The sequence below is a fragment of the Belonocnema kinseyi genome, chromosome 2 (assembly GCF_010883055.1).
Source record: "Belonocnema kinseyi isolate 2016_QV_RU_SX_M_011 chromosome 2, B_treatae_v1, whole genome shotgun sequence".
In the NCBI taxonomy this organism is placed as follows: domain Eukaryota; kingdom Metazoa; phylum Arthropoda; class Insecta; order Hymenoptera; family Cynipidae; genus Belonocnema; species Belonocnema kinseyi.
Genome location: NC_046658.1, coordinates 71,765,159 through 71,782,512, shown reverse-complemented (window position 1 = coordinate 71,782,512; position 17,354 = coordinate 71,765,159). Strand labels below are relative to the sequence as shown.

Genomic DNA, 17,354 nt, shown 5'->3' with positions numbered 1-17,354 from the left:
CCTTGTTTGCAGGCAATCAAAAAAGTTTATTTCATTAATAATTTCCAGATTATCGGAAAGGCAGAGATGAAAAACGACGTAACCCCAAAATAATGCATATGCATAACATTTTTATTTAGCACAATAAATTTCTTTGGTTATTATCCCTCAAAAAAGAGTCCGGGGACGTCCGTTATGATATTTTATAGCATTTCCGAATTCAATTTTTTAAAATCTTAATTTTTGTGGAAAAAAACCGGGAAAACTGTGAGTATCACATGCCCTTAAGAATGAGTTCAAATTCTCTTATTATTTCTAATTCAAAGCGTTTAGTATTGAACAACTTTATTTTGAATTCAAGAATGTCGAAATTGAATGATTTCAGATTAAAATTCTGAAAATAGGACAATTTCAAAACGTTAAAAATTGAATATTTTCCGATTAGAATTTTGAAAATAGATTATTTGGAATCCAAAGGACTGATAATTGTATTATTTCTCATTAAAAGCATTCAAAATTGAATGATTAAAAATTGAAAACTTTTGAATTTTAATCAATTTCCTTCGAAACCAACATGTTATGAAAAATATACTATAAATTTAAAGTGATTTTCTTTATTCTAACCTTTAAAAATGGAAAAATTTCCAATTATAAACCTTCAAATAGAATTATTCTAAGAGATTACAAGAAGTCGAAACTGAGGAAAAATATTTTATTCTAAGAAACGTTCGGCACAAAAAGTTTTAATTTTAATAGAAAAATGTAAACTACTTTAATTACTTCAAGTAAATTGTAATAGTTTAGAAATTAACAACTTTTAAATTTTGAATTTCACTCTTTAAAATTCTACCATTTTCAATTTAATCACCAAATTTAAACTTATGAATAATGAAAATTCAGAATTCTAAAATTGTATCCACTAAAAATTAAAGAAATCATACAATTATTAAATTTTTTTTTACCTGCTTGCAGTTCGCATGAGCAAAAAAGGTCAAAAGCGAATTTTTACATCTAATTCAGGCAAACAATTTTGTGATTAAGCATTTTATTATGCCTCGTGTCTTTTTCCTACAAATTTAATTGGTTTATTTATAAAGTCATTACGCGTCTTATCAAAAAGTAATTTATTAACAATTTTTTTATCTTTTTTTCGTAAACAAGTTTTTCTTTAATTTTTTTTGTCGTATCTTGTGCCGTTTTCCCAAAAAATAAAAAATCTTTTTAATGTTATTTTTACGATTAAAACAAAAACTACGCGTTCTATCAAAAAATTATTTGTAATAAATTTGTAGATTTCTTTTACGTGAACAATTTTTTTCTATTTAATTCTTTCGAATCTTGTGTTGGTTTATCAAAATTTTAGTTTAAAACTGTTTATGTTATTTTTTACGATTAAATAAAAAACGACGCGTCCTATACAAAAATATCAACAGCAAATTTGCAGATCTTTTTTGGATGAACAATTAATGTCTATTCATTTTTTTAATACTTTGCAATTTTACCAAATAATTGAACTTTCAATTTTTAATAGCATTTTGCTCGATTAAAATGAAAAATATGTCATATTAAAGACATGGTTCCAGAAAATTTTTCCATGTTTTTAAGATGAACAATCTTGCTTCTCAACATTTTTTTCATATCTTGCGCAGTTTTTTCTGAACAACAAAATTTTTTATTTCTTAACAAGCATTGGAGATGGATAAAATCAGAACCGTTGGTCAAAAATATCCCTAAAAGCGTGTGCCTAAGCTCGATCTAATTTGATCAGTCTTTCGAGAGTTAACGCGGAGATTTTATGAAAACCAAAGAAGTCAAATTTTACATAGAATGAATACCGTATCATCAGGATGAGAATATAGAAACTTTAATATTTAATGCCTGTTCCTAAAATACGCTCGTTTTTAAGGCTTAAATTTGAGAAACTATTGTCTTAATTTATTATTGTTTTGAATTTATTCTGTAGACATTTCTTTCAAAATTGTTTAATTACAAATCCTTTAAACTGAAAACTCTGCAATTATCAAGCCTTTAATTTGATACTCTGCAATTTCGAAAAATTTAAGAAACCAGAAAGTTTTGTACGTTTAAAATTTAAACCAAACTATTTAGAATATTTAAATCTAAAAATATTAAATTCGAAACTGACTAAAATTGAAACCAAACGATTAAGTATTTAAATCTAAAATTATTTAATCAAATCTGAATATCAAGGCTTTCCATATGAAATTTTAAAACTTTAAAATATTTCTAACTGTTAAGAGTGTGTCAGTTTTCTGTTCAATTAGGTTAAGCGCTTGTTTGGGAGAATATAGTTATGTGTGTGGCGATTAGCGCCTAATTTTCGCCAGTGAGCGTCCTAATGCGCCCCGCTCCGGATCGTTTTTGGAACGCCGGAGAATTTCTATTTAATTATGACCTAATAAAAAGATTAAGAACAATTGTCAGAATAATCGTTTTAAAAATAAATAACGTTAACGAGTGTTTTCCGCTAATTGGAGTGTTTTCTTCTCACTACTCTTATCATCACAGGATTTTCATCTGGAAATTATGGAAAGAACCAATAACAACTATGTCGATTGCTAACACTAACTTAAATTGTCCTGACATTTCAAACGAAATAATTTCGAATTTAAACATTTTTGAACCAAAAGAAAATTTTAGTTTTAAGGCCTCAAAGATTAAACTGTTTTAGAAATGCGCATTCAAAACTATAATTTTAAATTTAAATTATAGATATTTTACAGTTGATAAATATTAAATATATTATTAATGAGTATCATATTATGTACTATCATGTGACTTTCAAAGTGTTTGGATAGACTTTTTACCACCTATTGACAAAAATCAGAACTAGAAAGAATAGGTACGATTTTGAAGATGTATTTTAATTTGTGCATAAAAGTGTTTTAACGATTTTTTTTTAGTTTAAATTATTCATTGGATAATAAAAATAAGTATTTATGGGAAACAAAGAGTTTTGGATGGAATTTAGATATTGTACAGTGAAAAAGCAGATTTCTTGACAGAAACATTTTTCTAAAAATAACAAATATTTTACTATTTAACGTAATTTTTAAAAGACTATAAACTTAAATGGAAATATTTTGAAGCAAAAATGAACTCACAGTAAATTTTTATTAATGTATACATAAAATATGTACCATTTAAAAATCTAGTTTAAAAGTTAGGTTAGAATTCATATTTAAGTTCCAATCGCCTATTATTCGTATTCCTCGAATAATATCGATAGAATGTGTCGCTTAATACATTAATTAAAATTAATTTTAGCTTAAAATTCATGGAAACTTACATGAAATAGTAAAATAATTTTTTTGTTTTTTGTTTAAACCTATTTGACAAAGATGTGTTTTTTTACTCTATAAGATAGAAATTCTATCTAAAACTATTTTTTTTGATAAATATTTGTTTTTATTATTAAATTATTGTTTTATAATTCACAAAACAATCGTAACAACACTTTTATGCAAAAATTTAAATACAGATTTAAAATTGTATTTTCTTTTTCTAGTTCCAGTTCTTGGTACCAGGTGGCGAAATGGTAGACTACCATTCCCAATAGTAATATTTATATCCTAAAAATGTAATAAATTTTTCTTACTATGAGCATTGACGTCCCAGTGTCCTCCCAAGTAACCACAGACTTCTTTGTCAGTTAAATGGCAGTGCAGATCAACAAGAAGAGCTGCGGTTGTGGAAATTGTGACTAGAAATGGCTGTATTTTTCCTAAGGTACTAAAGGACGTCAGTTCCACCATGGTGCTCATATCCCTGGAATGGATGGATGACCACGACGTGAAGCTCGTTTGCGAACGTGAACCTACGAACGTGTCCCTAAGACCCATTCGTTGTTTTCTACATTTTTGATATGGCAGGTAGGGTATAACGCTCGTGGGAAAAGGAATTTCATGTTATACGCCTGTAGGGTACCATTTTGACCTTAACAACAGCGCTATTTTACACGCGAACTATTGGGTATCTCGAAGTTATACACTATCAGACCCAAAAGGCGTATTTCACTTTCTGCCCCCATTTAAAAAATCCCTAAATTGTTAAATTTGGTCCTCTAATTTATTATTCAAAATCTTAAGATGTCGATATATTTAGTGTATAAACGTAGCTAATTGTATCGTTCAATTATAAATAACATAAAATCGGTAGTGCATTTGAGGCCTGTCGCCAATTTTGACCCCCCCCCCCCCAAGTAACGCAGCCGTTGACTAAGGACAGATTTTATGTTTATAAATTATTTTTAATAAAATTAATGTAGATAACATATTGAATTCAATAAGAAACACCTTAAATTCTTAAGATTTCAAGTCAGAATATATTGCATTTTCAACAAAATAATTCAATTTTCTACACAAAATGGCGAATTAAAAAATATATTATAATTAAACAGTTACATTAACAGCCAAATAGATGACCTTTATAGTATTTGAGACGAGTCAGACAAACCGTGAAATTTTCAAGCAAAAAATACGACTTCTTCCGAAGGAAGTTGAATTTTTAATAAAAAAAGTTACTTTTCGACCAAGAAAGATAAATTTTCAAGCAAGAAGGATGATTTTTCTACCATAAAAGATGAATTTTCCATCCCAAAGGATAAATTTTTAACAGCATAGTTGAATTTTTGACCAAAAATGATGACTTTAACAATATAATTAAATTTCTAACCAAAGATTTGAATTTTCACCATACAAAGGTAATTTTCAATCAACTTGTCGAATTCTCAAAAAAAAACAAAAAAAAACGATTAAAAGTCAATGAAATATTTGAATTTTCAAGACAAAAAGACAAACTTTTCAGAAAACAGTTGAATTTTTAAAATTAAAGATTATTTTCTATCAAGAAAGATGAATTTATAATAAGATAGTTGAATTCTTAATCAAAATGTTTAACTTTTAACAAACAAGAATAAATTTCTACTTGCAAAGACGACTTTTTAATAAAGCATATTAATTTTCCACCAAAAAATTGAATTTTTAACAAAAAAGAAATTTTCTGTCACAAAAAAAATGAATTTTCAGCTTAAATAATATACAGTGCAAAGTTTTAACCAAACAGGGAATAGCTAAACTTTCAGATAAAAGATAAAGAATTTTCAATCAAAACAATTATTTTTCGACCCAGAAGCTTAATGCTCTACAATTTTGAACAAAATATAATTTTCCAGTCCAAAAGTTTAATTTTCTACAGAATTGGTTGAATTTGCAAGGCAAAAGGAAGAATTTTCTAAAAAAACAGAAGAATTTTTAATATAAAAGTTCAATTAAAACAAAAGGTTCAATTTTTAACTTAATAATAATGAGTCCTTAATTTAAACAATTATTTTGTTTGCAAATTAATTCGACTTTAAGTCAAATAATTGACTTTTCAACCAAAAAAGATAAATTCTCAACGAAGCATGTAAGAGTTGATGTTTCAAACAAACAGTTGCATTTTTAACCAAAAAAGATACATTTTCAAACAAGAAGATTAAATTTCTAGAAAGAAATTTGTATACAATTTTTAACCAAACAAAATGAATCCTGAACCAAGAATATAATAGTAGCATTATCAATAAAAAAATGAACTTTTACCCAAAAATAGTCAGATTTTCTTATTGGGTTTAAGTTATTCTGAAAGTTATCCACTTTTTCTTTTAGGACTATAACACTGCATAAAATAGTTAAATAGCAATGTAGCATGTTCTTTCCACCCCTTCCAAACTATTTTCCCTATTCTCAATTCTTAATTCCCCAATTTATATATAAATCTTAATAAAAGGCAAAAAATATTAGTAAAAGTATTTGTAATATTAAAACGTCATTGATTCTTCGTAAACTTATTTTGCAATTCCATTTTATTTTCGAACGAAAAACGTAAAGATTAGGGATTATAAATAAATAAAAACTATTGGGAAATCAGTGTAAAGGATGGAAAGAGAGGGAGGGATTTAGGAAAACGTAAATAAATGTATAAAACAATTTGTAATCTAATAATATATTACATATCCGTACAATTTGTTAACAAAAACTGTATACTCACATAGAATGACTCCGAATGCCAAGATTAGCATGTTTTACTGGTACACGTACTACAGGGGGAGGGGGGAAGTTATGGGAACCATGAAACTTTTCCTGATTTTCATCTGCTGTTTCGCTACTAGTATCCATAGCTTCCTTTTCCATTTTTATAACTGTAATGCAATATTTCATGTATGTTTACGATATTCTTTCGTTCATTGGGAAAAAATTGTATTGAAAGTGCTTGCAATTTATAATACCCATACAATTATATTCTTTAAATAAAGATTGAGAAAAATAATATTTCAGTACATTTTTCTTCATCGCCATGCTTTTCGCGTCAATGTTATTTTATTCGACAATCTGTCAATTTGACAGTTCTACATACTCTCCAAAACAATATAGAAAAATCATCTGCATCTGACTTTCATCAAACCGCAAGTAAGGTACTTTCTAACGGGGACTCGAATTACAACTAATTCGATATTCGGGTATATGATAAATTGCGAAAAAACTTACGTATTCTAGGAGGATGTAAATTTTCAAAATGTTTTCTTTTTTGTGTCTAACTAGACTGTCGATTTTAACACTAAACAATGCGCTTCCATTGCTGCATTGCTGACAATTGCTTGCTCAAATTTATGATTGTCATAGAAAATATGCATCATTGCGGAGGGAAGCTTGCTTTCAAATTTATGCTATCGAAGCGGGCCGGAATAATCCGTTTGGCGGCGCTGAAAGCTGCGGTCGCAAGGGGTCGCACTCACTCAAGAGTTCCGCGAGAATTCAAATTTAATATACAAAAATAGCTTTTTTTATACAAATTATCAATAAAAGTTTATAAATAATTTTTGAAATAGATCCAAAGTTTCAGTCATTTAGTTTGAAGAGAAAAATTTAATATTTGGAGTATTGTCAGTTTTTCCTGCATAGTTCTGAATTTCACAAATGTAACATCATAACATTATTGTTTACTGAAAGAACGTTTCAAACTTTTCAACATTTTTCTACTTTTTATAGCCAAAAATAAAAAAATATGCTTTTTCAAACTAAAAAACAAACTGTTTTGAAAAAAATCGTCTCCTGTTTTTATGATTGAATTGAGCGGTCTTTGATTTAAATTTTCTCAGTTTAAGTTTCTTATCTTTGGTTGAAAATCTAACTATTTTGTTGAAAATTTGTCTTTTATTTGTTTTTCTTTTATTTTTGTTTAAAAAATCATCTTTTTATTTTAAAAATTACATGATTTGTTGAAAATTCATCCTTTTTGGTAGAATTCAGCGGCCTTTAATTAAAAATATTATTTGGTTGAAATATCAACTATTACATTTTACTTTATTATTTGAATAATCATCTCTTTGGTTTAAAATAAGCTGTTTCAGTTAAAATCGGGTTCTTTTTGTTAAAAATTAATTAACTGAAAATTTAACTGTTCATTTTTTGTTTAAAATTCGCCGCTCTTAGCTTGAAATGAACCGTCTGGATAAAAATTCATCTTATTTAGCTGAAAATTACTCTTGATGCTTGGCAATTAATCTTTTTTTTTAATAATTTTTTAGTTGAAAATGTAACTAGTTTATAAAAGTTGATTTTTCTTTTCTTGACAATTGATCCATTTAGTTAAAAATTCAACTGTGTTTGAAAGCCGACTTTTTTCAGAAAATTATTCTTCTTGTTTTTAAATTCATTTATTTTGGTCAAACATTAATTTCTTTGATTAAAAATGTAAGTGCTTTGTTAAAAATATTTTTTTGTTGTTAAAAATTTATATTTCAGTTAAAAATTGATCTTTTTCGTTGAAAATTCATTAGGCTTCATTGAAAACTTAAGTCTTTTTGTCTAAATCTCCCAGTTTTTGGTTGAAAATTATTTTTTCAACTGACAATTTAATTATTTCATTTTTTTTTGGTACAAATAACTAATTTTTTTAGATGCAAATTTACTTCATTCGATGAAAATTTGTTGTTTTTTTTCTTGCTTCTTTTTAGTTCCAATAACTGCAAATTGAACTATTTTATTTTTTGTTAAAAATTAATTTTTTTAGTTGCAAATGCATTTCTTTCCATGAAAATTACACTATTTTATTAGAAATTTGTTTTTTCTTTTTCATTGAAAATTAATTTTTAAACTTGATAATGGAGTGATATATTTTTAAAAATTATTTCTTTGTATAAATGCAACGGTTTTTTTATTTAATATTGAAATATATTTTTGTTTAATGTCAACTATTAAATTTTTTGTTGAATATACATTTTTGGTACAAATTTATCCTTCTTTCTTCAAAAATAATTTTTTTAGTTGAAGATTCATTACTTTAGTTAAAAAATCATTTCTATGACTGCAAATTTATAACTATTTTATTAAAAAATTGCATTTTTGGATACAAATTATTTTTTCAAAGGGAAATTTTAACTATTCCATTTTGTGCTGAAAATGTTTTTAGTTCAAAATTCACTTAGGATTTAGTTACAGATTGAACTATATTGTTGGCAATTCCATTTTTTTCTACAAATTTCATGTTTTTATTGTTCATTGAAAATTTATTGATTTTAGTTGAAAATCTAACAATTTTGTGGAAAATTCGTTTTTTTAATAGAAAAGGTGCCATTTTCAGTTATAACTTCAAATATTTAGTTTGAAATTTATGTATTTTGTTGAAAATTTGTCTTTCCAGTAGAAATTTTATCTCCTTGTTTGAAAACTCATCTTTTTGGGTAAAAGTTAAACTATTTCATTCTTGGTTAAAAATTTATCTTTATTAGTTGAAAATTCTGCTATTTGGGTATTAAAATAGCGAATGTCATCAACACACGTACTTTGAATTTCTTTCAGTAGACGATAATGTTTGTAAAATTCAGAACTACGTAAGAAAAACTGACCAGTAATTAAAAAATTTTTTAAATTTCTCTTTAAACTGGATGACTTACTATTTTCATCATTTTTATACATGAACTATATGCTTTTCATTATTAAATTAAATTAAAAAAAGCGTTTTCTGATTTATTAAATTTAAATTTTCGCACTCTACACCCACAGCCTTCAGCGCCGTTATGACTAAGGTGAACTAAAGCAACAGGCGGGAAATTCAAAATAATGCAATCTGTATCGTAAAAATTGATATATTATCTTTATTTTATTCAAATTTAATGCTGTTTACATTTTCGTGTTAGTTTTATTCGAAAAAAGTAAAAAGAATTCTTTGAAAGTTTCATGACATACATTTAATCAGCTTCATTATTGTAGTGTAATTTGTTTTCTATACTGAACAAAAGAATTATTTAACATAATAAGTTGATTTATTAATCACATTCTATAAGGTCTGCTATTAAACTTAATAATATTTTGAATGTAAAAAAAATATATTTTATTCATACTGCTAGCATAAATCTATATTTAAAAATCACTAATGTGGAATCACGTCGACACATGTACATTGTTTAATGTTCACTAAATCAGTTATGAAACTTAAAAGTTGAATTTACTTTAATCTTTCAATGCATTAAATAACAATTGTTCTATTTCTATAAAATGAAAGTCTCTGAAATCCGCAGAGAATTTGAGATCACCTATTTTTATTGTATCACATTTTAAAAGAAGGCTTTTATCCTTCAAAAGTATTCAAATTTGAAAAATTGGAATAAATGTTTTCAATTATTTAAGAATGTTTATCATACTTTATTCCCCTTTTCATCCATTCGGATCTTTCTGGAGCCCTAATCATGCCGCACTCCTCGCAAGTTGGAAGTGATGAATGATTGAGTGAAGTGCATGTTGAACATCTCCACACAACTTGAAAAAGTTTAGAACCGTCCTCAACAAGATCTCTATTACAAGTAACTCGTCCTGTACCCGAAGATGCAAAAGTCGAAATAGGTTTCGTTGGATTATATGATTTCTTCTTCTGTTCGTTTTTCGATTCTTTGTCTTTCTTCATCAACTTATCCCATATCATCCTGCACCATGGATTTTTTTCCTTACCTTCTTCTTTCGTATGTATTTCATCTTCTTTTTGCATTTTTGTATCCTTATCTTTGTAACTGTGTAATGCCCTGTATTCTTTCCTATTTATGTCTTCACTCCTCGGTTCCTTTTTGCCAAGAGTTTTTGTTTTCTTGCTTCCTGGAATAAAATTTTCATCATAATTATGTAAGCCACAAGGCCTTTATCTAAATTCTGAATTTCGGGAGGAGACACTTCCTTTAATTGATTATTTTAAGCTTAAAATGAATGATTTTAAACAAAATTACTTTATAAAATTTATAAATTATCGTTGAGAATCTTACCTGTGGTTAAATATGAGGGCATTGCATTATGATAATCTTCTTCATATCTATTGAATTTAGAGCGAAATTCCGAGATCGAAGGACAGGAAGAAGAAAAAGAAGATACCGAAGAGGAAGAAGAATAAGCGGAAGACACATACAATGGAGAGAATTTAGTTGCTAAAGTAGAAACAGAAGTTGAAGAAGCTCGAAAATTTTTAGCTGTTGAAATAGAATCTGCCACTTTCTTTCCACATTTAATGTGGGCACGATCCATAATTCTGGTACGATGTAAAGACAATTTGTAGTTGTTTAACAATTTTTGATTAGCAATCAAACCTGGAATTAATCGAATTAATATCAATCAGATCATTTAATCAATATATTTCAAAACTTATAGAAATGAAATAAGTACTATAATATTTATCCTCTAAAATAATTTGCTTCGTAACGGACCTTTTTCTCTTTGAGAAACATAACTTTTTTCAAACATTAAGTTAACCCTACTAAATATTTGATTCATATTCTATATTTCATATTAATAATATAATAGATACGTTTTCATAAATGATTTTGGGAGCTCTAAATCCCTCTATTAAATGTCTTATAGAAACCTATAGAAATGGACAAAAGGATATATAGAACCATATCGAAATTTTATAAATTCTATATGACTCTACGTGGTTCTATATATCCTTTTGTCCATTTGTAAGAGTTACTATAAGGCATTAATATAGGGTAAAATTCTACAGTCAGCCCTGCTAATTTTAATGATTTTAGGCCCCGCATTTTTTATTAATACTTCAATTTTCACAATTTTAACTTTCCATATGTGATTGCAAACATTTTTTTTTAAGTTATTGATTTTTTTACATTATGAATGATTACATTATTATTTTTATTTTTCAAAAGATATTTAATCAAATAATAAAATCCATAATTGTTTTGCAACGATTTTATTAATTATTCGGTATTTTCACTCCAATCAACAGCCAACTTCACGTCGTAGATTGCTGAGGGGAAAACAAGGGGGCAAATAAATGGGATTCAGTTCATTTTTGACCTATTTTGCTAATATCTTCCTAAAAGCTAATTTTTTCTATATAAGTGTATTTGAAAAATAGTTTTTATATTTTAGTTACTATTTAATGAAATCATAAAATGCCAATAATGATTATTAATTACAAAGATATTACAGAAATGAAGTTTTGTTCCATGCATTTGATCCATTGTTTTCCCCTCAGTTTTGAACAAAGTGAAGTTAGCTGATGATTGAAGTGAAAATACCTTATTTGAGTAGCTTTTAAAAATTAAAAATAATATATGAATACATTTATAGTGAAAAATCATTTTTATCAAAATTATTTTAAAAAATGGAGTATCGTTCCATGCAGTGGGTATTATTGCTTGACCCTCTACGTGCAGACATCTTGCTGCAGCTGCCGTCACAACTTAAAATACCTTATTCTTTTTGATTCGTTGAAACCAACAACGAATTAAGCCGACGCGAATTGATAAATGATAAATACACTGGATTTTGATTTAAGCACATGTTTGATTCTGACCTTGGCTTAAATCGAAAGTCTTCAAACGTAAACGTCAGGGCTGTGTCGTAATGTCGCTCTGTGCTAAGTGAGGCAGTTACAGTTATAAGCCGTTGGGGTACTGCGCTTTATCACCACGCTACTGCTTTTTCTGGGGTGACTAACCGTGGTAATTTACGGGCGTCAATTCTTGAAACGCATAAATCGAAAATGCTTCAATCGAAAGTCTAGTGTATGAGCCCAGGACATTGGTTATACACCTTAAGAATTCAATTGAACAACCCAAGTCTTTAAATGTATTCACGTTGGTGAATTCAGATGAATTGGGGATCGACTTAAAGTATCGCGAATTAAAATGAATTGGCTGACACTGAAATTAATTTATGCTGACGCATATTCAAATAAATTAGATAGCCTAAAAATATGCGAATAGGCTATTTGAAGATTGTATAATATTCAAGATTCACCGAGGCACCTAGCGAATTCTTCTCAGTTCGCCCCGATTATACTCGTATATATGCGAATCACCCCGTGAATCTTGCTTTGCGACAATCTCTTGTTTCTTTTCACTGGGCTTTACTCGGTGTAATAATTTTAAAAAATTTAAATTCTCGTTATTATATTGGAAGACTTCGAAAAAAATTAAAATAGTCAAAAATTTGTTACAAAGTTACAATGCAGTAAAAACTGTAGTCTCGAAATGATTCGTATAGAAAAATGACACTGTAGACGCGGATGTGTTACAAATTTGTCTGCCTTTTAAATTACATGCTTTTATTGGGGGAGGGGGATTTCAATTAATATAAAACAAACAAATTCTTGCGCCGAGTAGTGAAGAACTAAGCTAACCAAGAGTAATATTTTAAATCATATAAATATTATTATAAGCTTCTATCTCGATATAAACAAAAAAAAACGTTTCACAAATAAGATACGAAAACTCCAAAAATTCTAAAACACAACGGCGCGGCGCTTTCCAGTTCTGATCGACTGCTCCGATACTTTTTGTTTACGTTTCCATCCATGCACTATATATAGATCTTAGAAAATCGTAAACTTATAGATGACATTTCAGGGTATATTGCCATTATATTTGAAATTCTTACAAATAATAATCTGTTATTTTTAGTTTTACCTGTTTAATATTTTGAGACTATCTAAGCAGTCCTTCCTGCAGGTCCATGTAGGTCCTACTGGATACTACAATTTACACAATTGAACACAATGAAGGGAAACAGCACCTTTTTCTGGAGGCCTCAAATCGTGACGTCATCAAACAAAATGGCAACTTTGAAATATTCAGAGAAACTCCACACATTTGGAATGTCCAAATTTCTTAAGTTTTCTTTATGGGGCTTTTTGGTCTTTCTTTGCTAACATTGGTATTAAGATCTTGAAGTTTGAGAGTTTTGATAATTTGTTAATAAATGAGGAATAACCCTTCAAGGTCAAATTCAGTGTAATAGCAATAAACAAAAAATTTCCGGTGTCTGCCCCAAACAAATTTTCGATTTACAAATATTTTCTCAGCAAGGAAAGAAGGGGCATAGGAAATTGATTATTCATCAACTTTTCTTCTTCAAAAATCGTTTTTTGGTCGCACTATAATGTTTGGTAGTCGGTTCTCGAATTTTACAGAGAGGGCATAACTGTTTAAATAATCTTAAAAAAATTATACAGTGAAACGAAAAATTAATTTTAATTGAAGAAAAGTAAGTTATGATTCGATGCAGAACCATTTGGTAGTTTCATTTCTATGTTTGGTAGTCATGGCACAAAAACTTCTCGATTTACATAAGTTTTTCAACAAGTAGTGGGGGATTTATGACTAAAAAAGGATCAATCGTCCATTTTCCTTCTTTAAATCATTTAGTGGTCACGTTGTAAAACCTGGAAACAAATATTTGTGAATTTAAACTAATGAAGCTAAACAACTTTTCTTTCAAAAATTAGACTTTCTCAGAAATACTTGCGTATTCAAACTAATAAATTGAAATTTTCAAGATGACAAAAATTATTATAATAATTTGTATCATCATGTAGTACCAAATGACATTCAAAGTGATTGGATAGATTTAATTATAAAAAAAGAGATTTCTGTACAGAAAAAAACATTTGCTGTTATTTTCACTTGTGAAAATGGAATAATTTTAAATATTGCAAACCTTGAAAATGTATTTATTCTTAAAACTTTGAAAACTACATGATGTCTAGTTTGCAAGCTTGAAAAATAATGAATCGAAGGCTAATGACAAGCCTATAATCAGGGGGGAGGGGATCTACCCCCTCCTAAATCGTTAAAAAGTAATCATTTTCAAATTCTGCATCACGCTTTTTAAAATATAAAGTACAAAAGTAATAACTTGAAAATCCTAATTATAAAGCATTTCCATACATGTTGAGCAAAATCATATATGTTACATACTAAAAGTCAAACATGATGTCAAAACTGACGTATGCTATAATGGACTGCCAAATTGACAGCTGGAAAATGTGAATAAACAAGTTTCAAGAGTATTATAAATCATTTTTTGCAATAATTTAATATTCATATTTTAAATAATTTTTCTCCTTTTTCCCGTGAAAAAAAGTTAAGGGAAGTCAAAAAATAGGGTGGGGAGGGGGGGTGGGTTCGCCAATATGTAGATCCACAAGAAATAGTATAAGCAATTTGATATATTTCCTTTACTTCTTTTTGCCGTCACGTTTTGTAACATTCCAGGAAATTTTTAATAAGTTATACGTTACATGCATTTACTGTACGAGTGCATAATATTCAGGGCGAAAAATATTTTCGAAAAAGTAAAATAATTAGACAAAAATAGATAGTGACATACACTATATTACGGGATTAAATTTTGGGATCATTCACAAAATGCTTCATACATTTTTCAGAAACTTTACCCACCCCCCTCCCCCTGCGTGATGCTTTTTCCATTGTTCTTAACATGAATTTGGGGAATGATACTCCCCCACCCCCTCCTGAATATATCTCTTATTTTGTTAATGACCCCTTTATAACTAATACAGCAGGTAGTGTGTGTAATTAGCGAAATCTGTAAAAGCGATAATTAATTTATGATTATACTATCTCACATTTCAAATGTTTTACATGAATACCTATGCAATATATCAATTGAACAATCATTTCTATATTGCTATTTTTTATAAATAATCTTAATAATTATTATTATCTGCATTTCTAATTGTATTTAAGTATACTGCATAACACATTACGCGAAACATTACATATAATTGTTATGCCTAAACCAGAACTTTCACACATCAATATACAACAAAATATCCTGCCCTCAACTAATCTAATTACTAAAGGACTAACGTTGCACAAACATAACGGGTATATTTCAAGGTCTTACGACCCTGCAATTTGAAATACTCCCCTGCCTAGCGTACGACGTACGTTACCATTGCCATGGCAACGACCAATCATCTTCCCCCGCGACAATGTCGAGAGTCGAGTCCCCCGGTCCTCTTCTGACTCAGCTACCTACGCCAGTGCGACTCCGGCAGTTCTTCGGAGCGGGTTGTGTTGTTCAGATTTATACTTTTTTTGTGTCAGTTTCCCTAGAAAAAATTCGGACTTGAAAGAAAGAGCGAGTGCCCGCGGGCTCTCGACACCCGACGCCAAAATCCCTCCTTTTTTGGGTAGTTAAGTTTCGCCAGGGGGCTTGACCCATTCAATAATGAGGGACATGGCGGGCAAAATCGCCGAATTGAAGTTCGAGGCACCCCTGGCACGCTTCGAGGAGGAGGATACGGCCAGTATCAAGAACATGAACCTGCTGACAGGTGCGAAATATTTATAAACAAGTTATGTACTTACTTTTATTACCCTTTATAGTACTTGCCAATACAACGCTTCTTCAAAACTGTGTCACGGCTTTGGTCGCTCCATAATCGGATAGGTACGGTCGAGCTGGAAAACACATAATTTACAGAATCCAGAGATCCGATGATCTCGCTATTATACGCAAACTTAGAAATGACTTCTGAATTTTCCTAAATTATTGTCTTGTTTAGGTTTGTGCTCGGAAGTTTTAATGGATTTTGTAAACAGTAGTCTGAGTCTGGGTTATTTAGTGGGCTTTTAAAAAGTGTGCATATCTTACGTTTTTGTAACTTTATATTCTGTTAAAATTGTTATGCTGTTCTGTGTAAAACAATAACACATTGCAATATATCGTGTCATCACAGTCATATGAAAATTAACCTAATTTTCAGATAGATTTCAAATGTATAACGTTGGCAGAATATCCTAAAAGGAAATGAAAAAGATAAGAGAAACTTTCGTTGAAAGTAATGACATTCTGTAATTGCAGGAAGAAAATACACTTTCAGATCGCGATATACCACGTGTGTCAATACTGATTTTTCAAGATTATCAAAGTCACAATTTTAAGAGACACTTTCCCCGCTTATGATCCTCGCTCTGCTAAATTTGGAACGGGGAAAAAACTGTGAACAGATGTGTGGCTCTTGCAAGAAGTGGTTTTTTTTTTTAGTAGAAACATACTTTGTATTAATCCAATGTCAACTACGGCTGAAATTCTTCTGTGTTTAATTCTGTGATCGAATTTATGTTGAGAGATATATGGGAAATTCCACTTGAGGGACAATTCTATTTATTCTATATGAAAATTGCGATGCCTTTTTTTATAACTTTTTTTATTTTATAATAAAATTATAAATAGAAATTGAGAAATATGCGGTATCAAATAAGCTCTAGATTTTTATAATAAAGGTTATATTGGAATTTTCCCCAATGGATCGGGAAATGACACTGAAGAATTTATTTGTGTCTGTACATTTTTTAATTTGTAATCGTTTGTACTTAATTGAAAATTTGATTGCCCCAGGCTTAGAGAATTGTTGTAAAATTACCCTAATTTTAAATTCGATTGTATTTCAAAATACAAAGGAAGAATGATACTATCATACTATCATATTATTTGCGATTTAAGTACCAACAAGGCCATTTTAACACCACTCATTTCCTTAATTATAAGAATTCTCGTATTCCAAAAAGAGTTGGATAATTTCACAGAAAATTCTGCATGATCTACCGGAAATTCTGGTAGATTTACAGAAAAAAAAACTATTCTGTGTGCAGTCCTTATACTTATGAATCCATATATGTAAAATACATAAAAAGGCTGTAATAATTAGAGGAAATTCTGTAAGCTCTGCATAAAAAGTGAATCTTTTCCATGCTCTGATTTCGTTCTATAAAATTATTCATAAGAAAGTGGATTTCATTTCGATCTTACATATAATTTTTTAAATAGAGACAATAAACTGATGATTCGGTCCAAGTGGCAGGGTTTGCTTGTAAATATTTTAAGAGTTCCATTAATTAAGGCCAAATAATTGTCACCTCATTTTCTTGACAAAAATCTTTTTTTTTCAGTTTTTGTGTAAAGAATGTTTAAAATATGAGCAATTTTAGAAATATATACATTTTTGGATTGTTTCTTTTCCTATTTGGAAAATTAATAATTTAAATAGATTGATTAAGAATTACA

General features: G+C 28.9%; 3 protein-coding genes across 5 annotated transcripts in view; 1 reads left to right on the top strand and 2 right to left on the bottom strand.

Moving 5' to 3' along the window:
• LOC117168037 overlaps window positions 1–6,667 on the bottom strand; it is a 51,279-nt gene extending 44,612 nt beyond the window's left edge. For 2 of the 3 annotated variants that reach the window (XM_033353375.1, XM_033353374.1), the window contains exons 1-3: window positions 6,525–6,667; window positions 6,028–6,178; window positions 3,599–3,831 (exon numbers count right to left, since the gene is read on the bottom strand). In XM_033353375.1, coding sequence (XP_033209266.1) covers window positions 3,599–3,831; window positions 6,028–6,170 — 376 coding nt within the window. In that variant the 5' untranslated portion in view covers window positions 6,171–6,178; window positions 6,525–6,667. The remainder of the gene's footprint in view (window positions 1–3,598; window positions 3,832–6,027; window positions 6,179–6,524) is intronic. The other variant, XM_033353376.1, reaches the window with a different exon arrangement.
• A 2,443-nt stretch (window positions 6,668–9,110) lies between these two features.
• Window positions 9,111–13,164, bottom strand: LOC117167449. The gene is made up of 3 exons (XM_033352405.1): window positions 12,947–13,164; window positions 10,289–10,606; window positions 9,111–10,124 (listed from the first exon to the last, which is right to left on the bottom strand). Exons 2-3 carry the CDS (start codon window positions 10,542–10,544, stop codon window positions 9,661–9,663), a joined length of 720 nt encoding a protein of 239 aa, XP_033208296.1. The 5' UTR covers window positions 10,545–10,606; window positions 12,947–13,164; the 3' UTR covers window positions 9,111–9,660.
• A 2,158-nt stretch (window positions 13,165–15,322) lies between these two features.
• The window catches only part of LOC117167632 (fasciculation and elongation protein zeta-2), a 40,061-nt gene continuing 38,029 nt past the window's right edge, over window positions 15,323–17,354 (top strand). The window contains exon 1 of the mRNA XM_033352708.1: window positions 15,323–15,621. Coding sequence (XP_033208599.1) covers window positions 15,516–15,621 — 106 coding nt within the window. The 5' untranslated portion in view covers window positions 15,323–15,515. The remainder of the gene's footprint in view (window positions 15,622–17,354) is intronic.

Bases quoted from the DNA above. Each gene is read 5' to 3' on its own strand.
- LOC117167449 (XM_033352405.1), bottom strand. From the start codon at position 10,544: ATGGATCGTGCCCACATTAAATGTGGAAAGAAAGTGGCAGATTCTATT. The intron at 10,125-10,288 runs GTAAGATTCTCA...ATTTTATTCCAG, and splicing joins GCCCTCATATTTAACCACAG to GAAGCAAGAAAACAAAAACT.